Here is a 25896-nt window from a genome sequence, read left to right on the forward strand (position 1 = left end):
GCTATTTGTGAACCGATCTGAGCGTGGTACGCCTTTTTGTAATCGGTATCGTTTCCCCCATACAGGATACAGAAAGAATGATTGTTCAATATTTTTATTCATCAAAACTTAGCTTAGTATAAATAAACAAGTGGCAAACATTTGTATCTACTATCTAAATGAATGGACACGTATATCCTTAAACCTAACAACAACGATATCTATCTAGAATCTAGTAGCCCTCGTGGCCCCTCGCTTGTTCGTAATAGTCCATGATCTCGAAGGCCAGGTCGAAGGATGACGATAGCTTGCTAGGCTCTGATCATTCAAGGGGTGCGCTTATGTCCTGCTGGGATACGATCCTGTCATCGTACCCCTTGGCGGGTACTTGGCGATGTCAGCCGGTCAGGCGCCGTCATTGAGCGCACACTCGCTCATATGAACCGGTTGGCCAGAAGGGGGGAGCTCCTGATCACTCACTTGAACACCGCAAGGGGCGACCTGCTAAAATGAAAGGAAGAGTTTAATAAAGTAAATGAGTAAATAATAACTTCATAAATTTATCTGGCGTGGTAAGAGGAGATAATCGATCCATAGCAGTTAGTGGCCAGAGAGGGTCTCGGTCAATAAATGAATAACATGAATAGAGGAGGAGAAAAGAAGGAAAACTTACCCGGTCAAAGGCGATGGGGTAAAGCATGGTGCGGGATTGAAGACGATGTCGGTAATCTATGCACCTGCGAGGCACGTAGTACATCGCCCGCTGCTGGCGCAATGCATGTGAACGTGGATGCAGTATCGATCCGGCAACACCCAAACGGAACTTTAGGACTAGGCCTAGACTATTGAGGAATTTAGGACTGCTCGGACTATAATCCCTAGAACACATTGTGTCCAATGATAACTCTACTGCTGGCTTCGTTGCTCGACTTTGGCCACAAACTAAAAGATCGGAATCCTTGATGGTCCAGTCCGTTCACGTCGCTTGAAACAAAATTTCAACAAAAGGATAGGCAAGGGAATTTGCGTACATTTACTCTAATTTGCAAAGAACCCACTATTTATGATAACATTTGAAGAATGAACTTAGCGGAAACCAATGCTTGGAACATACTAAGAGTATCTTAAAAAATATATATGAAAACAAAAGTGTATGCTAAATATATTGTATATTATCAATATTGCCGTGGTATTCAATTATTCACGACTAGTACAGCATCGTCCAACAATAATGCTCCAGTCCTTCCAGCGTTTTCAACCATACTGCACCAAACTGAAACTGAGGGACCTGCAACAAATTGCTGCTCATTCAGAAGCATCACAGCAATGACTCCCATGATATGAATCGAGAGAGTCCTCTTTGAATTTTTCTGTTTCACAGATCTACCCACTCTCAGGAAGTCGAGTAGAGTCATCGTCAGAAGGAGGCGTCGATTCTGTACTTGTATCTTAACAACAGCTGCTGCTGATGTGAAGTACACTGTGGCCTCTGCAGGACCTGTGAAAGATTGAACGGATGAGTGCAGAGTGCATCATAAAGTGGCATTTCCTTCACTTACCTTCAGTACGGCCCCAACGACATCGATGGACATACATATCCAGATGACATCATAGGCTCGGATGATGCGTTACTTCATGGCCCGACTCTCCGGCTACGATCCCGACGATGCAGGGTTTGAACGCCAAGAAGATATGGAAGACCCTCAAGCTGTTTCTGGAGCACGTGTTGGAGAGCATCGTGTTGGAGAGCCTCTTTGGCATCCCGCCCTGAGCAAACATTCCGAATTTCTTTTTCTAACTGGAAAGCTTCAGCTACGACCATTTCCGTGTGGCATTCAGTACATTCTTTGGAGCTGATCAGCAAGGCCGTCATCTTTATCACTGAGCATCGGGGCCTGGTGGCCTCACTGTGATGACGTTTGTGATGGAAATGGTCTGATATTTCGTCGTGTCCATTGTCAGTTCTCTGGCCCAAGCGACCAGAAACAGTTGCACAGGACTCCGTCACTACGGGTCCGGTATCGACTTCGGCTTAGACTCCAGTCAAGGCAGTACCAGTGCCTGCGACCACGCCTAAGCCCACATCGAAGAAGCATCCAGTGCAGCAGGCCCTTTGCCACCAGGAGGGCCCAACACAAAGTCCCAAACCCAATCACAAATATTGTATTTTCCAACCCGTTTCCTATCGAAAAATTTTGTTTGTTGTTTTAGCTGAACTTAGAATAATGAAAGATGTGTGTAGTTTTGACATTAAACTGAATGTGAAATAAACTGATTTTAACTGAGAAATAGAACTGTTACTTGGGCATACGGCAAACACAATGTTTACCGTATTCCAAAATCTGAAATCGGATGAACAAACGAGATATATGTATGTATATGCAAAGATCTCAAAAATTCAGATTCGCTTAACAGTACTACCACAAAGGGGTCGAACACAAAATGTTTGTTTTTCAATTCCTAAGCTTCGTTAACTCGTTCGTATAACATACATGCCCCATCGAATACCCACAGTCCAATATCCACTTGTAATACATTCACAAAGAACGCATTTTGTAGCCTTTGTATAAGCTTATAAGCCATGACTGACTTCACCATACATATCATTATTCTTAGACCCTATCAAGTTGCCTGAGAAAATATACTCAATTATAGTTTTCGGCTGGCTACAAATTCCATAGGAAGAGTTTTAGGAAGTCGAGCTTCAGGTACAATGGGCAAGAATCGGGCAACGATGCGCCGGTGGACTGGAAAGTCTCCTCACATCGATGAAAAGGCACCTAAGCCTGATCCAATCTGGACCGTGGGGCGCGTGACATTCTGGCTCATTGTCTGCATCCTCGTATCACTTTTGTACTATGAGTTCTATGTCCTCCTCCATGCGGCCTCTGACGACTGCAACTTGTACGATTTGCAGTGCGACTAACAGGACCTCGAGACGTGCCACCTGCAAAAGACAGTGTTGGTTATACTTTATGGCGTGCTATATATTGGAGTGCTATATAATTGTTGTATTAAATTAAGCATTTTTTAATCGTTTACGCATATGTATGTTCATATAGTGCTGAAGAGACGACTCGAAAGGTCACTCAACAAACGTCAGCCTTCCATTGTTGAAACATGCGCTGCATGTCAGAAGCTCGCTGATGGGACACTGCCGAGTGGAGGCTTTCAAGCTCGAACTTGTAAGCCACTGCCGAGCATAGCATTCTGCAATCTTAGCCGATTGGTTTCTAAACGAACCTGCTCATATTCAAGGTAATATATATGCTAATACACATATTTGGAGTACACTTGGCGTTGAGTTGGGGGCTAGTAATGTTGGTCAAGATAAATGCCAAGACGTTGCGGGCCTGCCATGGCGGCAGCACGAAAACGTAGGGTCTACTTTCAGGCACCGCGAAAAGCTTTTGCCTCTAGGTCCGACCAAGGCGTACGGAAACTTTTCATGTCATCGGATAGTTTTAGAGATCGGAGGACAGTCACGCACCCTTCTTTCCCTCTTCCAATAGCACCAAAGATTCGTGATATCGGGTCTCTTTAATTGCATGGCTCTTGTTCTTATAGAAGTGTTGCACAAGACCCTTAAGTCACATAAGAGCATACATAAATAATTAAGTGACGAATAAGGAACGATTTACTGCGATGAATACAAATTTAGATGTACCCCCCACCCCCCCTTCCAATGTATGAAAATTTGCCTACTTTCGCTTCGCTTCTAAATCTGACGGAGTAATGGCCATGAAGATGATGAACTCCACGAGCCTTGAAAAACTAGGCGATAGTACTCCACGTTCGGTTCGGAGTCGCCGGCAATCGATTGATCAGAACCATCGTCTACATCGGAGTCGTCAGTTTCATATGAATCGGTGCTGAAATCGTACTCAACGCCGGCATCCTGGCGAAGTAGTCCGGCTCCAGCCTGTGCCGCCGACGTGCCATCGGGCTGGTTGCCCCCGTAGAGGCGAAGATTCTCTTCGGTGTAGTCGTATATGATGCGGCGGCGCCGGCGCAAGTAGAGTTTCTGACGGAGATAGATGTTGAGGAGGCCTTTGACCGCAATGTAGGTGGCACCGCCGAGCAGGTTGCGGTGCAGGGAGTCTTCCACACTCCTGAAGAACATGCCTCCGACCATGGTGGCGAAGGTGGGCAGCACAAGGGCGCCGGCGCAGACCCGAGCAATGTACAGGGGCTCCATGTTGAATGGGACGGCCGAAGAAGTGTCCGCAACGGCCAGTTCGTCCTCGGACTCGGGAATGCTGCCGTAGCACCAGCTCAGGAGCGGCAGCTTGCGAAATATGTTGCGGCGTCTGCGTATGAAGTTCAGCGTGGCGTCCTCCCAGCGTATGAGTCGCGAGACGACCAGAGCCATGGGAATCAGGGGCAGACCGGTGGCTAGAGCCAGCGTGTTCGCGTTCTCGATGAGCACGAACCCGCGCTGATTGCCCATGACCTGGACCACAGTGATGGCGCCAAATGTGATGGCCGACCAGTAGATGGAGCCGAAGAAAATGGTCGCCACCAAATAGGGACTGGTGCGGCGGACCATGCGCTCGGCGAAGTCGAGGACCGAGGCCAGGCGGGCCATCGGTGGGAAGATTATCAGGTACTCAGTCAGACACTGCTGGCAGACGACAATGCGCCGGATGTTGCCCTTCTGCTTCTCGTCGATCCAGCGGTAGAGGCAGCTCTGGTGCACCCACTTTGTAGTGCCGCGGCACTGGCACGGCTGCACCCACAGGGCGCGGCGGTTCTCTCCCTCGCTGGCAAAGCATATCCAGCAAGTGCGATCTTCGTCCTGGTTTTCCGGCCCCTCCGAATGGTGCTGCGAAAGTTGCCCCGAATCGTCCCCGGAGCTGGGCAAAGACTCCTGCGAGGTGGCGTCGCCCTGCCCGTCGCCAGTGGACATCATCTCATCTGGAAAGTCCTCCATTACACCACAACTAAGTGCCAAAGTCTGCAAATTCGAAACAGAGCCGCTGAAAGCAAACAAAAAAAAAAAGAGTTAACCGAGTATTTTTGATTCCTGGTTCTAGGACTCTCGAATATATTGACCGTATACGGCAGAGTACGTGTATGGCAGTGATAGATCGACCAGAATGAATACAAAACCGAGTACTAACATCCGTTTAAGGCAACACTCTGCTCAATATTATTTCTATGTATATCGGTGTGAATTTCCTAACGAATTGTGTTTCCAAAATTTATAACAATCACACGACGAACTCCACGATGCAAATGAATCCGGAGCCCAAACTAGCACTGGCCCTTACTCGAATATATGGCGTTTGTCGCAACGCCTGCTTGATGTGATTTCGTTTTGTTATCGACCTATTAGTAGGACCTTTTATGTTCAAATAAAATAGCTTGCACCGGACTATCGCCACAACAAACTCTCTTTCTCTCCACAAAACATTAGCATAAACTTTCCATAAATCACAAAGATTTTATGTCAATATTTGCAACAATATATAATGAATGGGACTTGATAGAGCCACTAATAGCTGTATTTAAAATTAATGATTTACAAGTACAAGTACAAGTGCCAGTAAGTGGCAAGCCAGAGTCCGGCCGAGTCAGAGTCGGAGTAGAGTCCCTTTTTGTCCAATGGCAGCAAGCCTTGACTTTGCCTTTGACTAATTCTTTTCATTCTGGCAGCAAAGCCACAGGAGTCAGGCATAGCAGCACAGCTCGTTCAACGTTTCGGTCGACAGATTCTCCAGTAAAACTGAGGTGTCATAAAATCAAATTTTTTCGATTCAACATTTATATTTTCCTACGGTCCTTGCTTTTGGGGTTCGTTGAGCACTAGCAGGCCAAAGAGATACAACAATTTAGCAAGCAGATAGCAGAAAGCAGAAAGGTAAGCCCCCATCATCTGCTTAAACAAAGAGCTGAGATTACAATTCACAGGATCAGGACAGAAGTTGGGCACAGCAGCAGATCAAGCCGCCCCTGAGAGAGCCAATCGGCAGAGCAGTTGGGTAAGCCATCAGCCACCCAATCATCTAGCGATCCCGAAGGCTAAGTCGATTTCCCAAATAGCAAATCATCGATTGAATAACCAAACGCGGGCAAAGATGTCGGACAACAGCGCTGTGACTGGTGTGATGAACCTCCTGCTGTGCGGCGCCACTGGATTTGGATTCTACCAGATCGGGCCCCAGGAGCATCCGTACGCGTTCACGGCCTGTGTGGTCGGCTTTTGCCATGGACTGCTGGGCCTGGTGGCCACCGTGTCAGGCGATGAGAACACCACCAAGGCCAACGACGCCACCAACGCCCTCATGGAGATCGTGCCGCTGCCGCTGGTCAATGTGGATCTGTTCATGGGGGCCGACAGCAACAACCTTGCCCTGGGCCACGGCCTGTTCATCGTCCCGTTGGCGGTCAGCGTGATCATAGGCTGGGCCAAGGACAACGACGAAAACGGAAGCGTCATCGACGCTCTCAAGACCCTGACCGTACTGGGTAATATTACGTCGATGGTCTACTTGGCGCTCAACGAGAGCAGCTGGAATCTGGGCGGCATGGCCTTTCTGGCCTTCATGGCCAAGTTCGGCGCCGCCTTCTTCGAGGAGAATGTCTCCGAGGGAACCGGCCAGCCCATTACCTACATCAGCTGGTCGGGCTTCTTCTTCCTTACCGCCCTGGCCGTCGCCGGCGAAAAGTAAACTCCCAGAAACACCAAACAATTAATCAGATATTCCGCACTCAACCATCCCTCGATTTCCAAGTGCGCTTCACGGAGCGACTCGGCGATTATTTATTTATTTTCCTTCGGACCCTTAGTCACTCGACCTTGGACGAGCCAGGGTGTTAACAAATTTTTTGAGTAATTAGCTGCAATATTAAAGAACGAAATTAACCACAACCTTGTCACTAAGCCATTGAAAATGTATAAGGATATTTCCGGGCTATGGAAAATCGCGTAGTTTGGCCCAAAGCTTACCCCATTCTGCGATGGTGTGTTGAGGGCACGTCCAATAGGTTTCAACGGAGTCCCAGTTCCACAAAAATTCCTCACAATAACACTACCTTGTTGCTGCTTTATAGAATGGGCTTAACATAGTTTTTAGTGGCTGTTAAACACACATTTTGTGTTCCACAAGGACTGCAAGGAGGGATCACGTGCAACTATGAACAAGTCTTTTTGATCTGGCAGATATCCTTACTGAGATTCCACACTTTGGTTTATTCGAGTCGATATTTTCAGGCTCTTCCTTCAGTGATTGGAGGTCAGTCTTTCAAGTCATTCTCTTCAAGAAGCCTTTCTGCAATGATATTAGTTAAGTGAATGATAAACAAAGGAAATTCAACAAAGGAATACTTCAACGAATAAAAGGATACTTTAAGAGATACAAAACAGAAGAATTTAAATGTGGGAAAAGCTGAAGGCACGGGTATACGAATTCTATAAGTAGGTATATCAAAACTTGATCTATGTAATGTAAGCATTCAAAAGCGCACTGCTCCAGCATCAGCTCTGTTCGATAACCCGGTGTTCAAATAGCCAAAATTCAACAATTTGTTGTTATCCTGTCTATATTTATGTTCAGATCGGGTTCAGGCGTTATCGGTTTCATCCTATGAGGAAGCGGAAGGGAGCCTGAGAATTACTTATGAAATACACACACATTTGTCAGCTTTTTCAGTCTGAACTTATAGTTCCATAGTCACTGTAAGTTGCAGACAATATACCAGAAAATAATAATAATTACTGCCGAAACTTTCCATAGATCTGTGATCTGTGAAAACCCAAAAGTTTCCAACGAAGCTGAAGAGAGGCCAATATTAAATTGACAATTTAGCTGTTGTTAGTGGTGTCTTCATTGGTTCCCCATACCGTCGATTGTGGCAGGCATTAAATAGCCGAAATCCAATTTGCCACGCCCTCGTCTTTTGTCCAAAGTCACCACGAACCGTTGCCCCCAACTCCAACTCCAGCCCCATCCTCAAACCATATCCCCATTCCATGGCAGGCATCAGCATTGGCATCCGCCAGCCGTTGACAATAAGAACTCATAAATTTTAAGACCTAATGTCAACAAATCGTAGGTAAGTATGGGCACGCACGGCCTAAGCTCGGTTACCGCTACCAGAGGAGCCACTAGAGGTACCTCCCCGTTGTCTTAAGCGTGCCCAGCCCCAGACCCAGCCACAGCCCCAGCCACAGCCCCAGCCCCACAGCTCCACCTACTGCCCACCCAATGCTGTGGCGTTCAAGCGTGCTCAATGAGCATGACAACCGAAAAACAGTTGTACATTTTTGGACCCTGTCTTGTGTCTTGTTCATTGTTATTTTTATGACTTAGTGGGGTGGAGTGGGGTGGGGTGGGGTCTTTGGTTGAGGTTAGAGCCGAAGTTACGTGCTAATTTCTTGACAGACTGCCGACTGACAGACTGACAGACCGACAGACGAAACTGAAACTGAAATCGAAACTGAAGTGAAGCAGAGAACTGGTTGTTACAGAAATATTTGTGTTATCGCTGGTAATTGGCTGGCATTGTCTGTGTCTGAGATCTTTTTGGTTATTGTTTTATTTCAGTTTTTTTTTGGGTCCGTGCCTAGGCCTAAGTCTTGGCATTGAAAGCGCATTACAGATCAGGGAGCTGCCACCTGGGCTCTGGGACTCTGAAAGCTGAATGTTTGGTTAAGTTTTGGTCAACTAACGAGCTCATGAATGGGATGGAATGAATCCCTTGACGGGTACTGAAACCAAATGCAAAAGTAGGGAAGAACAACTTGTCAGGTCTAATGAAGAGATCTTCAGTAGCATTGAACATCTATATCAACTATATGGCATCAGGTGTACATTGACTTTACCTATGTACATATCGTATATAGAATAATACCGCAAGGGTATCAATAACTTCGATCCCCGAAGCCCTCTGACCCGCTCTCGTGAGTTCTGGACTATCCTCTGCTCTGCTAGGAGTTGATTGGTTTTTGCGTGGAATTTAGATTTATTACTCTATGGCGATGATTAAGGGAATTTGTATACAGCAGCAAAAGCAAAAGCAACAGCAACAGCAACACCCACTGTACCCCACACGCTTGCTCTGTGCTTCTGCCCCAAGTGGCACTTGAGAGTTGATGGCTGGTGGCGGGGTTCTTCAGCGTTTGCCGCATCCAGCTGCTTCAAATGTACAACAATACAGAATCTAGACAAGCTCCATGGAGTTGCCTTTGTACTTTGTCCGGGAACCGCTCCGACCATTTCCCATGACCCGCATGGACACCATCAGACATCGCCATCGCCATCGACATCTACATCCACATCCACATCCACATCGGTTATGTTAATCTAACTCTGGCCAAACATCGAATTTTGACTCTTGTTCTGGCTATTGCTATTGTCCAAACAGACGACGAACGCCATTGTATGGAAGAGATGATTAATCGCTTTTTGGCACGAAATTGCTTCGAGTGGACCGCCATTTAGGGCTTATCTATCGACCAGAGCTCTTGATCCAGAGCTCTCTCTCTCTCTCTGCTCTCTCTCCACGCACTTTGATATACGGCTCTCTCACGACTGGGTGTATTTATACCACTTCCCCGGAGATCATATCAATGTCCAGACCATTTCGAAATGTGTCCACCCTTGGCTGCTTCTTCCTCTCCCCACGACCACGAAATCGGGCTCGGACTGACCTTATCTCACCTGATACAGGTCTCCACTATTCCAGGTCCCTTACCCCTTACCCCTTACCCCTGCTCTATGCTCTACTCTTCTCCACTGTGGGCTGTCAACGCATTCTTCAATTCAATAAGCATTGATTGAATGGGTATAGACTCGGCAGGAGAGCCAAATATTGTCTCTATCGCCACACCTCACTCTCTCTCTTTCTCTATCTCTATCTATGGGCCCTCTATCAGACTTCTCCCCCTACCTTAGACCTTATCACTTGTGCCCTAGTTGGTGAAAAGCTTAGTCTGTCGCGTGGCAGCTACCATTCCATTCCACACGTTCCGCGACCCTGCTAATACTCATGACTTATGTACTTGTTCTTCCTGCACTTGTCATGAGAGGAGACACAATTTGGCTGATGGGGGCAAACATAGGAGTGGATAGAGGTTTACACAGTGTTTATTTCCTTTTCCAGATGGTTTCATACCGAAACGACCACTGTCTCCCTCTCTCTAGCTCTCAGTCTTCACATCAACGACGTACCATCCAGCCGTTACTCCGCACACTGGATCCTATCTTAAGATAGTTCTGAACTTATTCTCTATGATTCTGGAATACACTAAAGACCAAACTAAACTTTTGTATAGCCACATAAGGAATAAGTACTATAGGCACTGTCTTTCTTGGTGGATCGCCACACAAGGCTATATCTTTAAGATCGTGAATTGTGGTCGGGAAGGTGAATCAATTACATCACAGCACTGGAAGAGGGCGAGGGCCAGCGCCAGGGCGGTACTGGTCCGATGTTGTCCAGTGCTTTGCTTCGGGAAGTTACTTAATAATGCACATCACTCCGATGGCAGAGGCATAGACATAGGCAGTGCCAGAGGCAATTAAATATTTAATTTGTGCCATCGATTTGGCCGCGTTTTTCAACATCGATCGATAGTTTTGGTTTTTATAGTTGGGAATTCTTATCTGGGCTTTTGTTTTTGTTTTTGTTTCTGTTTCTGCATGCATATTTCATAGGCCGCCGTGGGGGGAATTGGCCGGGCACAAAGTATTAGCATTAGCATTCAGCAGAGGTATTCAGGTTTTTTCCCTCCCCTCCCTCCCCCCCCCGTCACAAAAGAGAAGAATGTCGGATTCCCCCCGCTCCTTCCACAACAAGCTTTTGGTATGCGACTGTTGGAACTTTTGGAATTAGAATGTAAAGTGAAAGGAGTTCTACAGGTTAATGCCATGCCAAAAGTCTCTGTCTCTGGCTCAGTCTCTGGCTCTGTCTCTGGCTCTGTCTCTGGCTCAGTCTTTGGCTCTGTCTTTGGCTCTGTCTTTGGCTCTGTCATCTTCCATCTTCCAGCTCCGTCTTCCTCTCTCCGGCTTCATTCTTTGTCCGTCGCACAGTCCCACCGTCTCTCATTCTTGCTCGGCTCCATACGACGCTTTAATGAATGAGGAATGACTGCATGAAAATTGGCCCGGCACGATACGGCTCCAGCTGGAGATAGCTGCAGAGAAAGAGAGATGCAGAAAAGTGTACCAGTACGAGTACCTTTGGCACTGACTGTGTAAATACGGCACATAAATTAACGCGGCCCGGCTAAAAGTCGAAGAAAGCCTCAAATGCTCTCAAGTGGGTGCCAAGTCCCACTCGGAACCGGATGGAAGCCCACCAGCACTACATTTGTCTGGGACGGGGTGGGAAGGGGAGCAGGAAATGGAGAGCGGTGAATATTGGGCACATAGATGGTGTAGGGATCCGATCTTAGTGGCAATCAATATCGATAAGCACTAAATACTCATTTAAAGTTAAGAGATGGCTCACCCACACCCTGAGAGCCAGCTCTCCCCATCCGATACGGGAATAAATTCCACAATAATCACCCCCCCAAGCCACCTCCCCCCCTGAAGGAGTGTCTCTCAGGATGGATGCCTGGGACAGGCGTCAGAGGAGGCGACAGATCGCATAGCTTAGCCATGGAACCACAGAGGCGATGAATTGCGGAAGCAGATTATTAACACCGAAATAGTTTTCTGTGTAGGATTAGTGGGAAATATTTTTAGGTGGACGGGCAGACAGAACAGACAGGAAAGAGGCAGAGCCAGAGCCAGAGTAGAATTTGGGAGATAGGCGAGTGGGCGAGTGGGCGAGACGATGCGATGCGGCGATGAGATGAAGATGTCGCCTGACAACCGCACCGAGCACACGGCAACAGTCCGTCGTCGTCGTCTGTCGTCTTCGTCGTCGTCCCATCCCAGAGCGCCTTCGCTCTGCTCTTCCGCATGTCTGGGTCTATTTTTGAGGCGACTAATCGCCCAGAACGCTGACAACGCCATCGTCAAACGTCGCCAAAGGCCGCCAACGCAGTGCCAGTCGCAGTCGCAGTCACAGTCCGAGTCCCAGTCCCAGTTCTAGTCCCAGTCCAAGTCCCAGTCATAGATAGGCCCGCAATCTGATGATGCTTCTGCCACTTCCACATTTCCCATTTCCCATATATAACTTTCCATTTAGCAGCTACCGACCGATTCTCGGCCGGCCATCCAAATGTCATGTTACCATAGGACGCACATAAATTAATCGACATTTATGGGGACAATTTTCCATTCCATGCCATTCCCCGCCACTCCACTCCGCACATAGAGAAACGGTGTCTCCGGGGGAAATTCCTCAAAAAAAAAAGGAAGGCGAAAGACAAAAGCTAACATTGCCTCAAAAGTATTTTTAGACTTGCATGGAATTCTATTTGTCAGCGGCAGCGGCAGCGACATCTCATAGATACATTTGTGTCTCTCGGCTAAGTTTTTCCCCATTTCCATTCGGTTCTATTTGAAAATTGTCTATTTTATTTTTAAACAGCCAAATATTTGTACGAAAACGGGGCTAAATTTTCCGTTCCTGCCACGGCGACGCCTCTCAGCGGTAGAGCAATTCGTGGACGATCTGGAGATCTGAATGGGAACTCTTTAAGGTATCATGAAACAATTAGTATTCATAGAGGAAAGGTATTCATTTTCATCTCTGAGATACACTTCACAGCTGCTTAGATCCGTCTTATATATAAGTGAATGTTCTGTTCACCCAGATATTAGATTAATAAATTGTTCTCAAAGATGCTTAAATTTTAGAGACTTCAGACATTTGTTCGTAAAAAAAGATGCAAATTCATGGTCCTCATGGGTAATCGCCCCAATATCTGGGGGGAAAGAAAATCCAATAACATTATTAGTTTTCACTATTTTACACACAATCATCCATTGAATCCAAGCCCATCTAAGCACCTCTCAGATGTTTCCAAAAGATGAAAACGAATATGTTTCTTCTATTAATACTAATTGTCTCATGATCTTGGATCTTAAGTGAGTTAATCTAAGGCACAAGTATTGGAACTTCTATTATTTACAAGTTATAGATGCCTCTATATCAAGGATATCCTCTTTCCAAATAAATTAGTTTCATCTAAACTTGTATTATCCAAGAAAATACTATTCTATATGAAAGATAATCATTTAAGACAATGTAAATTCAATTGAAAAAGTATGTTTATCGGTATCTTGCCTTTCGAGAAAAGGCTGCCATTGAACTCGTTCATTCCTTTCTGCAATGGAAAAGTTGGCAATATAATTCCTTTCCTGAAATATGTAGCATTTTTCTATATCTTTAATAGATTTTTGGGCCAACTTTTAGCATCTTTACTATGGAGTTTTCCAAATCCCCTCGTCCGGAAACGACCGAAGGCTGAAGCCATAATTTCAGAAGGACTTGGAGCCTCGCCCCCAAATAAAGCTGCAACTCCTCCTGAGCCATATTTCCTTGTTTGATTTAATAATTGCGAGCGCTGAGCATTTTCACTGGAAAACTTCCAGGCCTACGTGACTTCCGCTGCCAAGCGAAAAACTTTGTCCAATGCAAGAAGATGGGGGAGGGGCAGGGGCAGGGGCAGGATCACGGCTCAGTGGCTCAGTAGCTCAGTGGCGGCAGTGCCACAGTCAGGGGGGGTGTGTGAGGTGTGAGGCTGTCAACAGGATATGTCTGGTGCGCTGTCGGGTCGTCACTTTGTTGATGGCATAATTAATGCCTTGCTGTGACAACAACTGCAAATGCAACGTGGCAGCATGGAGGCCACTCCCCGGCACCGCATGGCATTTGGTTTTTGAAGTTTTTCATATTAACACACGCTTTTCCGGGTTTCCCATTTGAGTGGGGAACAGCCGCGGCCGCAACAACAGAAGTGAAGAGAAAATTGAAAAGAAAAATGCAACTTTGATTGACAGCAGCTGAGTGCTGGCGGATATCGGGGGGACACGCCCACAACTTGACATCCCCAGGTCCCAGGTCCCAGGCCCCAGGCCCAGGCATGGAAAAGGGTTTCCAGCAATTTTTCCAGACTTTTTCCCCCATTCATTGCTTTGATATTCGAGCAGGCCAGTCTTCGGGCCGGAGATGAGATGGAAAGATCAAAGCTGGGGGGATGATGGGTGGCCTGGGCAAAACGGCCAAGTGGAAAAGAGGAAAGACACGCAAGTGAAATTCGTTGAGTCCCATTTCCGCTCTGAGTCTCATAATTAATTATAATAGTAAAAGTTATAGGGGGACGGGACATCCTATTAGATACCAGATCCAGATCTTACTCCATACTCCGTGTGGATCGAATAGCCTATAACCTTTCAGTATCAGTGAAACAAACCCCATACCCAGCCTGTGCACTGAAATTCCTAACAATACCCGATTCTCCGATTATTTCCTCATTTTTCCCAATACTGATTTTCCGTTCGGCCAAGCCCATCCCGAATGCAGGGGCGGACCTCCTTTGGGCCACCCACAAGCAGCTGGAGGCCGTCGAAAGTGAAATAGTGGACCAGCCTAGAAAAATGCGGTGCATGATAAGCCCATTTCCATTTCCATTTCCCTCTCCCGAAACACAGCATCAGGGGGAAAACCCGTTTGAGCATTCGCGAAAGCAATCCGTTCCAATCGATTCCATTTCGTTCCAATTCGTTCCGTTCCGAATGCAGCGACAGAAACCTGACTGATTGCGACGCCTGAATGAATCGGTGGTCGCGGCGCAGACCGACTGACGGCTTGTGGCGCGCCAGCATTGCGGATGCACTGAACGAGGAGGAAGGAGGAAGCGGCAGAGGTTGATCTGAGGATGTGTGCTGGCAGCAGACGCTGAGGCGGAGAAGGTCTGAAGTCTGTGGAGGCAGAGGTGGAAGCAGGGGCAGACCTCGAGATAGAAACTGAATGGAAGCTGGAGGCAGGCGGGCACGAAAGCTGACTGCGCGGCCAGAAGGAGAGACAGAGAGGAAAGAACGTCACAAGGTGAGGCTCTTGGAGCAATGTGGGTATCGGCAGAGGCAGAGGCAGAGGCAGCGGCAGCGGCAGCGGCAGCGGGAGGGATTGGCATGTGGCCTAGCAACCGAGGATCGTAGACAAAAGCTCCATGAATTGTTATTACCGTTGGTATTGTTGTAACTTTTTTTGCAGCACTTTTCGCGTTTCCATCAGATACGTTAATTGGCCGCTTTGGCCCAAAGGGAAATGACTGTGGTTGTGGCTGGAAAAACTTGTCGCATTCGTCGGGCCCCTCGAGTGTAGCGGCAACAATGTTGCCGGCGCGGGCTGGCAGCAACAGCAACAACAGTTTCCACCAAGCCGTAACCCAGTGACACAGATTTGATTGAATCGAATTGAATCGATTGAAGATGGAACTGAATGCATTTCGCCCCAGCTCTGTTCTCCCTGGATCTGTCTGCTTTTCCGTATTCTGAAAATTGTTGATCTTTCAGCCACATCTAACTTTAGATGCTCGTATGTGCGAGGGTATGGAGGTATGTGTATTTGTTCCGTGCCGACCCAGCCAGCGATAATTAAATTATAGCGACATGACGATTCACAAAAAGATAATTACTAAATTATCCCCGACAACAATGGCATAGGTACACAAATAGCAACACCAACAAAAATGGCCAGAATGACAAATGCAATGGAATCGGCGCCAAAAGGTAAGGGGGGAAAAACCCGAAGAGAATTTATTTCAAAAAAATTACTCAGCCACATGCAATTGCATTGATCGGGAGCCAGGCACCCAGGGAGCTGTGTGTGTGTGTGTGTGTCTGTGTGGGTAGTTACCAGAACAAACATCAGCCACCAGAGATACGAGTTTAAACAAATTAAATTGCATTGACAAAAAAAGAACACACACAAATGAAACACCGTCCGGCCCCTTGGACAAGTACGAGCATTTTTCATTCATAAAATTCGAAGGGAACGAGAGCTCCGCTTCGAAGTTTGGAATACCCTTAATTCGAATCGATCTGTGGGTGGCATTCATGAAGCAGTCACTGATACCCCTATCTTCGTATAGGGAAACACTTGAATACGTACCAACAGGTGCAGTGCCGCTCAACTGTATAGGTTCAATAATTTTCAAAAGTAATAATAATTTGGATTAACATGGATTTTCTTTTCAGAAAAATAAAAAAAGTAGCTCAAGGGAAATGGTTACATTTTATATATTAATTGTTAAAGGCTTCTTCGTTTTTTCTGGCATGAAAGTAAAAATTTTGGATGTCCTTTCAAAACTATACAATTCTGAAAGAGTATATAAAATGATGATTGAAGTGCCCCCTGCCATGCCCTGCCATGCAGCGCCAACAAACAGCGGAAGTGACGTAAGATAACCATACAGCATGTAGCATAGAGAGATGCATATACTTAGATGCATAGATATGGAGTGGGGGAGTGGGGGAGAGAGGGAGTGAGGGGGAGGGACAAACTAGACGCGCGCCGCAGATTACACGCATCGCTGGCGCTGAGGTTTGTGGCCTAAGTCTTTCGTTCCCATTACCGACCTCGTGCCGCATTTGCAGCGGGGGTGCTGCAGCGGCGACGTGTTCTATACATATTCCATTTGTATTGTCAACGTCATGCAAATCTGATCAGAGGGAAAGTCACTGGACTTGGCCCAGTTTGTGGCCCACACTCTGGCATCGACATGTTTTCCAAGAGCGTTTGGTCAGAGGCAGAGGGTTGTTTCAGAGGGTCGGGTGCGGAGCAGGGTGTGAAACTGTCAAGGATTGTGGGGAATTGCACTCAAAAAGGACAATATTCCATTTTAAAATAATAGGTACTTCATAATACTCGACCCCGAAGACTACGTTGGAGAATGTGTTAATGGCACAGCTCTTCCAACACTAGTTTATAGTGTTGAAACCCCACCCTTTACTGCCCAGTCACACTGAGATAGAGATAGAGACAGTGATGTAGCCTTTAGAGGCTTAATAATCCAATAATGTTTATTTATCTGTGCGGGACTTGTATGTTTTATTGTCTAAAGCCAACTTGTGGCATTCATAATTAAACTGGAACTTCGAATGGGTACTGGGGATTGGAACTCTTGGTATTTCCTGCTAACCAAGTTACACACATAATCGTTCATACCTATTGGCTGTAGACTTTCTGGCTTTCTGGTGACTTCTTTCTCTCGGCATTCCGATCGGTATTGGATGCATAAATAACTCTACGCAGAGGCCCGCCTCCATTGGTGCGGCGCGTTCGATTGCTATTATTCATTCGATGCATTTTGGAATGCTGATATGGTAATCAATCGCTCAATCAGAAGAGAAAGAAGAGGAGGGGTACGGGTGCGGGCACGGTAATGGTCTGGTTTAATTGGCAACATTTACGAGTACGCCAAGAGACAGAGAGTCGTGCTGCCATTTTAAGGTTAGTGTGGAATGATTCCTGGAATGATTTGTTGCATCATCACCACATATACATATTCTATGTACTTATCCTGTAAACGGACCTGTGTTCATTGTAGTTAATGTAGATACACACATACATACATAGTATATACAGCCGTTAACGTCGTGGGAACATGAGGGGACTCATAGCGCTGTGGGTCGTGGGCCCCCCGGATGCTAGCACGCACCGATAGAACGACCAAATGGGAAACTTGGGACCCAGGCCACAATCCCCAACCCTCCATATCGCGCCACTCAACAATGTTGCCGCAACATACAAGCAAAGTCACGGGGACCACTCAAACACTGTGAAACCACTCAAGAGAGGCAAAGAGCGTGAGCCGACGCAGCCGACGCTGGCAGTGCCATTCTCTCTGGCATCACTGCGAAAGCTTAGTCAGCAAACGAATTTCATGCTTTTGCGTTGAGAGAGCTTTCAGAGTTTCACAATTTGACGCGAAGCACAATCAAATCTCTTTGAGCTTGGGCAAGGGCAGTACCGGCAACTGGGGGAGGGAGGCCGGCTGGCACTGCGCATCACGCTCTTCGCTCCCCGCCGCCGGTTGTCCCGCTCTTTTGCTCTCTCGCTCACCCCATTGCCCTCCTCTTTGTATACCTTCTATAGTAAGTAGTAGAACACATTTCATGACGCCATGTCGCCGACAGCTTTTGTTGTTGCTTTAGCTTTTGCTGTGCTGGCAGTGCAATTTGTGTTGCTACACTGCACGAAAAAAGATGTGTTCTTGAAGCATAAAGTAACGAGTAATTTAAAATGGACCCAGTATACATCCACGAATATTAGCATCATTTGATTTGCCCTCTTCCAGCTTCCAAAGCTTTCGAATGCACAGCGAGAACTGGATCCCATTACAAAATGTGGAGGATTCTTTTCTAAAATCTCGGAGCAAAGTACTGCGACCACGTACCTTATGCTGTGAGTTCTGTGGATCGAACTGCTGTATCATTAAAACTGATTTGGATTCCTTTTCAAAGTCTGTGAATCCCCTATTCCAATTTTGTGGATCGTACTTGAAATTCGGTATAAATTAAAAGTCTTTTCCAGTATGAGAAATATCCTAAATGTTGTTTTTAGTGCTCGAATTCATCCATCATTTTGAAAATAATTTTCTTTTCCCGCTTTTTTTTTTGCTGTGTAGGCGTCTGTTCGTGTGTCGATATGTTTGTGTGTGGATGTGCCTTGGGCGTGGGCGTGGGCGTCGGCCCTTAGAGGTCGCTCCCACGTCTGCCTCTTTCTCTCTCCGTCTCGCAGACTGTGCGTGAAAGGAAAAGTGGTTGCCATTTCTAACCTTATGCTCCACCGTTACCAACATAATTGCCACAAAAACGGGCGAAGAGAAGAGGCGGCAGAAACAAAACTCAGACAAATTTAATTGCGGCGGCAGCGTCGCCGACCTACATCATGTTGGGTGCGGTGGGGTGGCTCATGGCAGAGACAGAGAGAGAGAGAGAGAGAGAGAGAGAGTAGGAGAAAGAGAGGGAAGTGGGCGGAATCGTATTGATTATTGTTGCGCTGCCACGCCCATAGTGCGAATATATCTTTTCCATGACCCAAGGGGATAAAGATATTTAGCAGACACAGAGAAGGGGGGGGATGGAGACAGCGAGAAGAGAGAAAGAACTGTCGTAAAACTTGTCGAAATTTATAATTTGACATTTATGCATTCTTTATGATTATTTATTACGTTAATTTTTGATTAAAACTGGCGACGACAAGAACGACAATCGTCTAACTGAACATTTCACCACACCACCCACCCGCCACCCCACCCTCAGACCCCCTCAAGCCCCCTCGTCTGGTCTGGTCTGCCATGGTCCATCGGTCCATCGGTCTCTCTCTCTTCCGTTGCTGCCTCTTAATTCATTTGCGACATTTATGGCATGGCTCCATTCTGCCTCAATTAGATAAACATCCAACAACCACAAGGCAAGCGGCAAGGATGTAGTTCATGATCTTGAAAATGATTGTCAAGAGAGTGAGAGAGACCACAAATGGCTGAGAGCACAGTGCCAGCATGGAGGTTCCACTGTACGGCAATACTCTGTCCAATAGACAAATTTAGAAGGCAAGAAATTCTCAGAATTCCACAATGTATACTTTTTACATACTATATAGATTTTAGTGATTACTCAGCGTGATGTCATTCCGTTCTGGTGATTTTTTGACGTCAATGGGACTTGGGATAAAATGAGACTAAGCAGACTCCAAAAGAGACTTAAGCCGGCTACGATCGTGGACAAGTGCTGGCCAATAATGGTAAGTTGGTAACCAGTAATTAACTCAAATTAGAAAGTCTTTGAAATGCTTACGCGATGGCCCTGTCTGGGTGTCCATTCATTCAGATTGGGTCGCTCTTCCGATTCGCACGGTCTCCATTCATTGCATGCCGTATGTACATATAAATATGTATGTACGTAGAGATTAGTACCTAGACACTTGGCAGCTTAGAGACAAGGAAGACAGACCAGAGTCCGGCCAGGGAATAATCAGCAGAGGAACCGAAACCGAGACTGAAACATACATAAATTACACAGACAAATGCACACCAGACATACATACATACATACATATGTACATATATAAATTCATTATCATTAATATTTGAAATTTGAGATTTTGTTCCCTCCACACACACTCTCGTACTTTTTCGCTGATTTACTTATTTTAATTTCATTTTCGCATTCGCATTTCATTTTGCTAATTTGGTTTTTGTTTTATTTCACTGCCTCTTTGTTGCGGGTTCAACTTCCGTCCCCGAACCCCGGCCAAGTGCAGTTTAAAATGAACTTTATGTGATAGGTACAGTCCGAGCAAGGCGAAAAACATTAGCTCTCAGCAGACACTAGACTCCGCTTGGGGTGCGGAAGATAAATACATATGTATGTACATATATGTTCACCCCGATTTACATGCTGACGCCACGAAAAAAACAAGTCGTAAAACTCAAATTGAAGTCACGCTAAAAATATTACAGAAAAATGTTTACACTGTTTCTGTCATCGTAAAAGTTTCGAGCCGTGCTGACTTTTTGCACAGACTCAATACCCGGTGCCCTTGGCCCCCATTTCATGCTAAAGATTATGATGCGATTCTGCATGTTATGTATTTTGCTCTAAAGATCATCATCAGTTCCGGGCTGGGTTGGGATGCTAGGGATGCTAATGGAGACAAATAGCCACAGATCCACACTGTACATTACATCTTATAACTTATCGAATGGGAACCACAGATGTACTCAAATGTTCTGGGAGATCAACAATCGTTCACAGAAGAATTTCAGGCGAGTGAGTGATTGTCGCAATACGACTCGGGGAGAGGTCTCATGGAAGTCTCTTGATAAGATTACAGATCTGGCGAGATAAATTTCGAGATAGAAGACATAAGAAAAGAACTAAGAATGATGCGTGAACGAAACTAAAGAATTAATATAAAAAATATATGTAAGTATAAAACTACTCAACCTAAAAGACTTTTCCGTACTTATGTACGAGTATACATATATATGATCCCAAATCAATCAATTTTCAGAGATTTAGCTCGGCCCTGTACGGCCGCCAGCTTCTGTGGAAGTCCGATAACGAAACTTACACAAGTTTTCGAGTGAAAACTTTATGATCTCACTGTCGGAGGCTAATAAGCCAAATATAGAATTTCATATCAGAACCATAACCGATTTCCTACAAATCTTGCATTCCACATGCATACAATCACATGTATGTATGTACAGTGATGTGCCTATATATGGACGACTTAGCTTCCTTCCGAACTTCGGTCTAGATTCTAGAATCTAGAAGGCACATGTTTCTCGAAAATCCAGTTAAATTTAAAAGAAACAAATTTCAGAGAACTCATTAAATTCTTTTAATTCGAATAATTTCGAAGAACGCCCCTTGAGCCTTTTGTAGAGCCTCTCAATAACAAATCTCTCAAGCAAATCAAACACACTATGTTGAACATTTTCTTCCAGTGTAAAATTGAATTTGAGCATTAGAAAAACGTAAACTGATTCACGGTCTGTGCCGATACGGCATCCGAGCAGTGTAAAGAAGCTGAGCCGAAGCCACACGAAGTCTGCCGACTGCGCTGACCCGAAATTTTTTCCGATGCACCTAGCACTGGACCATGCCGGTCCCTGGTCTAGATCTATTGTGTCCTGTCCTGTGCCATTGGATATTCTATTCTCAGGCTCTGGGTCCACCACAAAGTGATTTCACTGTTCATCTATTGTATTTCCGTCCGGGGCTTATCACAATTCTTGGAATCCAAATAGAGCTTTCACTAATCGGAAGCGTGGGCCAAAGACCCCTTTCCTTGTTCCTTGAGGGTATTTATCCTTCGACGATATGCCCTCCCGCCAGATTTCCAATTTCGCTGCTCGTAGTATTTCCATTGCGTTGATAGGTCTTTGTTTATACTCGTATGATGGTATTGTATTGGATTTGGTTGTTGTTGCGTTCTATTTGCGGCACTTGTTTAGCATTTTTACGTAATTTCAGATCGCCTTCTATTTCGCAGTTGTTGTTGCCCCTGCACTTTGTCATCCTCTCCCACCCCTTCCTTCCCATTTGTCCTGCCCTGTGCCGTGGCTTTCTCTGCATTGTGTGTGCATTAGCTGTGTGCGCAAATTAGCTTTCGTTGCGCCTCTGCCTTGCCGACTGCTCTGGCGCCCATCCCCCACCCCGCTCCTGTTGTAAAATGTCAACTCTTGCGGCGCAGTTACCGTTACCGTGTCTGTTTTGCTCTCTTGGTGCCCATTGCCCGCCTGATGTGGGGCGTATTGGGCCAATAGGTGGGTATGCCCTGGGATATTTTACAGGGTGTGGGTTAGTATGTACCTTTGGTGGATTTTGGCTTCAAATACTAAGGCGAAAGTTCTGCTTAACATATATATCAATACTTTCAATCTATTCAATCTACGATGTTGATCAAGTTTTAGAGGGTGGCCCCATATGTTGGATTTGAGTATCAGAATAGTGGTTCTCATACTGAAATTAAAGCTTTCAAGGGTATGGAAAAGTGTTATGTATACTTATGAAGTCCTGACGTTGTTTTGGCCTAATCCTCTAACGAGCTATTATAGAAAAGTGAGATGCTTAGGGTATCTGGCTATTCGAATATCCTTAGCTAGTACCCATTCGAATAGCCATTGTTTATATGAAATATATACAAACTTTTGTGCGAAGAACATCATTGTCCTGCTCTGCGGTTAGGGTATCTTTTAGTCGCATAATGTTTCTCGATTCTCTGTTCTGCTTTGCTTTGCTTTTTTGTTCTTGTCGCTTTATCAGCGCATTCGAAATGTGGGAACCGAAACCAGAGCAGTACTTAGCCCACGGAATGGGCGGGACGCCTGAAATTTCAGAGCGTCTTGGCAGCATTGCGCCCGTTCGTCCGTCCCTCCGTCCGTTTCCCACAACGACACCGACACCTGTCACAGCACATCGTTGCCCCGTGACCCCCCTCTATCCGCCATCCATCCCCCAGTGGACTGATAAAGCTCCCTCCATTGAGAGGGAGAGTCGCCTCCTTCTCTCGCTCTCGCTCTCGCTCCCGCTCTCGAATCTGTTAATTAGCGATGCACGTGGCTTTTATTGTGCTTTGGCGCCCGTCCCTGTCCGAACAAAGCAGCGCGCTCTCATTCGAAGCGCGGGCCTTTCGTACACGCCCCGCCGGACAACTGCAGTTACAGTTGCACTCACATCGTCGCCCATTTACAGTTACAGTTACAGCGATAAGCCCGGGCTCCGCTGGAAGTACCAGGTACGGGCACGGGTACGGGTACGTAATAACCGCCTTCATACCCTTGCACAGGCAGGCTACGCCTGATTTCCGCTCACAATAGCCATACCCATGTCCACCTGTTGCGCTTAGCTTTTTTCTGATCTCTCAAAGGTCCTCTTTGAGCCAGACTACGTTTGATCACCGTTTGACACCACGTGATCATCAATTTCCAATCAATTCTCTAGACAAACGGAGGGTAGCGTGCTCCGAGGGTAGCGCAAGGGTAGATCAACTTCGATGCACCTTTGTTTTTTGCTGCACTTAATGCTCTCTCCTAATGGATGTATGCATATATGTAGTGCTACTCGTATAAATATGCATATTCATATGCAATATGCTCGACTAATCATATGCAAATGGCAGAAACGCTTAAGGGGCAAACAACCAGCAACTATTTATACGACACTCGTATAGTACACACTGTATGTACATATGTATGTATATGTTTATACTGCACATAACTCTTGACATATTGACCGATAAGTCGAGGTTAATCGGAAATGTGGTATTTTCCGCACTTCTTTTTATTCAAGCCAGATAACTTCGTCCCCATGGAATTCGTCGGTCGGTTCTTTTCGCATATATTTGGTATATTTGGTAAAATATGATTAATGGAATAACCATAAGAATTGCATTCTATAGAATGTCACTTATTTCGGAATGTTGGCAATGATTTTACACAAAATATAATTAAATATGTAAAAGAGACTCTATCGAAGAACTTTCTTATAGGAGATCAAGTAAAACAGGGCCATAAAATATCAAAAAAGAAACAAGTCTAAGAAATTATATGTAAATTTGAAAAATTTAAGTGAAGCTTTAATACATTTTGACATTATATGTCCTATGTGGCCACTTCTTGCACTCACGAGCCAGGAGTTTTACCAGATATGGAGACCTATTCGCGGCCTTTCTTCCATGTGTTTCTTGTTGGTATTGGCAGAGTCCTTTGTCTGGGATTTTTGGGACTTTCTTGTAAAAATCAATCAATGATTTTGAATGCAATCAAGAACTTAAATCATCAACAAGTTTAGTAAAGTAAAAGTTGTAATACCAAAGCGTGCTATTAGTGCTATTTTCTGTAGGTGTTCCGTTTTGCTCCTCTTTCGCAAAAATGCCTAAAGTAATAAGAACCGTTGGGATTGAGACAGTGGGCATACTTTTCTCAGAGAGGAGACACGCAAACCTACTTGATAGTACAGCAAAGTGTAACCAATGTTGGACAGTGATCCTGCTTTGAAACAATAAAGACTATTGTTTCTAGCAGGGTCGCAATATGACGCTTGTGGCAAATGAATCGTTTGCGAGTCTTTTGGGACAAATCATCTGACGACACGTAGACACAGAGCCGAAGACGCAATGCCGAGGCCACACGAAGGCTTGCTGTTCTTTCTGGCTTTGGACCGGCAGTGCAGTCGCCAGAGCACTTTCCAATCGTGAAAGTCTCGCTTGCGAGCATTTTGCGGGTCCCATAATCGTAAATGTATGTAAACCCTTTTGGAGGATGCCCAATACCCTATCTGGTTGCCTTATTTCATCGCCTCTCTCTCTCTCCCTCAGTGCTCGTTCTATTCAAACATGCTCGAAACGAGTAGGGAAATAATTTCGCAAACAGCATTTGACTACTAATTGTTGCTGCTGTTTGCTGTAACACTCGTCCCGTATCTCTAGGCCAGGCGCTACATCGACAGCAACAGCAACAGCAACCAAAGTCAAGTTCATAATTTCAATTTTTCAAGGTTTTTGGTAAACATTTTTCAACAGAAAGCAAAACAGAACAGCAGAAAATACATAAGTAAACATAGCGAAAAACAAAACGGAAACAACAAGAAAAAAGTGTGCAAAAAAGTAAGAAAAAGGGGGGGAAGCGAAAGTATTGACAATACAGCTTTCGGAACGGTCAGGGGCAGTGGCGGGGGCGGGGGCAGGGGCAGGGACAGTGTTTTGTTTGTGCTTTATTTCACTTCTCTTTTTTCGCCGGCTCTGCTCTGCTCTGCTCGGCTCCCATTCTCCGTTCATTTGTTTTGCTTTGGCCTTTTGTTTTGGAGTATTTTATGGCGGGCCAATAATTTACCCCGTCCCCCCGCCCGCACACACACGGCCAGCAGCACACAGTGGGGATCACAATTCTATGGGAGCGCCCTTCAATAGAGACTTGTCTGTCTCGAATGAAAGGCCCGTTCCAAAACAGTTGCTATACTCTTGCCCCTGGCTGTACTTGGACATCGATCATGCACACACACACACACACACTAGTGTGCGTTAGCGATCGATCTGCGCGATACACTTGTATTTTGGGGGGCCAAGTTGGGTAAATTCCCCGCAAAGTTTCGTAGAAATTACTGTCCCTCTTAGCCCTGGCGCCGCGATAATTTCCTGACAATTTCAGGTGAGGTAACTACAGAGAAAGCACTAGAGTTTGCTCATGGCATTCCAGGAACTGTAACCCACACAATTAGCGGTTGCTTTCGTGGGAAAACCTTGTCCCCCCTCAAGGCGCACTGCCATATGCATACCACACTCGTTCTATTGATCTATCTACACAAATACGAATATGTATCTATTCCCGCACAGGTTCTGTGCATGTGTACTCGTAGCAATAAACGAATTCGCTGTAAGACCAATTCCCCCTTAGAGTAACTGACTCATTCGGGGGGACGAGGCGATGTGGCATTCGATTCTGATCCGTGTCAAGGGGCTAAGCCTAATGAATGAATCAAACGAATGAACACTTTCAAA

General features: G+C 45.8%; 2 protein-coding genes and 3 long non-coding RNA genes across 8 annotated transcripts in view; 2 read left to right on the plus strand and 3 right to left on the minus strand.

Annotated features, from left to right (window-relative positions):
- Positions 1–1125: 1125 nt before the first annotated feature.
- On the minus strand, positions 1126–2267 carry LOC26533687 (uncharacterized). The gene is made up of 2 exons (XR_004470331.1): positions 1539–2267; positions 1126–1477 (listed from the first exon to the last, which is right to left on the minus strand). It is a non-coding gene; the product is annotated as an uncharacterized lncRNA (long non-coding RNA).
- Positions 2268–3500: 1233 nt separating this feature from the next.
- LOC6902237 (E3 ubiquitin-protein ligase MARCH5) lies at positions 3501–6951 on the minus strand. 2 transcript variants are annotated; one of them, XM_033383476.1, is made up of 2 exons: positions 6932–6951; positions 3501–4958 (listed from the first exon to the last, which is right to left on the minus strand). In XM_033383476.1, exons 1-2 carry the CDS (start codon positions 6934–6936, stop codon positions 3698–3700), a joined length of 1266 nt encoding a protein of 421 aa, XP_033239367.1. In that variant the 5' UTR covers positions 6937–6951; the 3' UTR covers positions 3501–3697. The 2 variants fall into 2 exon arrangements, with proteins under 2 accessions (XP_033239367.1, XP_002133764.2); XM_002133728.3 differs by lacking the exon at positions 6932–6951 and adding an exon at positions 5103–5246.
- Positions 5621–6853, plus strand: LOC4815646 (uncharacterized). Of its 2 annotated transcripts, none has more exons than XM_001355619.4 (3): positions 5621–5842; positions 5893–5963; positions 6025–6853. In XM_001355619.4, exon 3 carries the CDS (start codon positions 6060–6062, stop codon positions 6651–6653), a length of 594 nt encoding a protein of 197 aa, XP_001355655.1. In that variant the 5' UTR covers positions 5621–5842; positions 5893–5963; positions 6025–6059; the 3' UTR covers positions 6654–6853. The 2 variants fall into 2 exon arrangements, with proteins under 2 accessions (XP_001355655.1, XP_033239369.1); XM_033383478.1 differs by having other exon boundaries at positions 5899–5963.
- Positions 6952–7110: 159 nt separating the features above from the next.
- Positions 7111–25896, minus strand: part of LOC26533643 (uncharacterized) — a 56102-nt gene continuing 37316 nt past the window's right edge. Inside the window, exon 3 of the long non-coding RNA XR_001452646.2 lies at positions 7111–7253. This is a non-coding gene — a long non-coding RNA (uncharacterized lncRNA). The remainder of the gene's footprint in view (positions 7254–25896) is intronic.
- LOC26534125 (uncharacterized) lies at positions 17689–18429 on the plus strand. 2 transcript variants are annotated; one of them, XR_001452648.2, is made up of 3 exons: positions 17689–17981; positions 18042–18112; positions 18185–18429. It is a non-coding gene; the product is annotated as an uncharacterized lncRNA (long non-coding RNA). The 2 variants fall into 2 exon arrangements; XR_004470226.1 differs by lacking the exon at positions 18042–18112 and having other exon boundaries at positions 17721–17981.

This window comes from Drosophila pseudoobscura, chromosome X (assembly GCF_009870125.1).
Source record: "Drosophila pseudoobscura strain MV-25-SWS-2005 chromosome X, UCI_Dpse_MV25, whole genome shotgun sequence".
Taxonomy (NCBI): Eukaryota; Metazoa; Arthropoda; class Insecta; order Diptera; family Drosophilidae; genus Drosophila; species Drosophila pseudoobscura.

What these genes read in the sequence shown, in the direction of transcription:
- LOC4815646 (XM_001355619.4), top strand. Translation starts at nt 6,060, where the DNA reads ATGTCGGACAACAGCGCTGTGACTGGTGTGATGAACCTCCTGCTGTGC.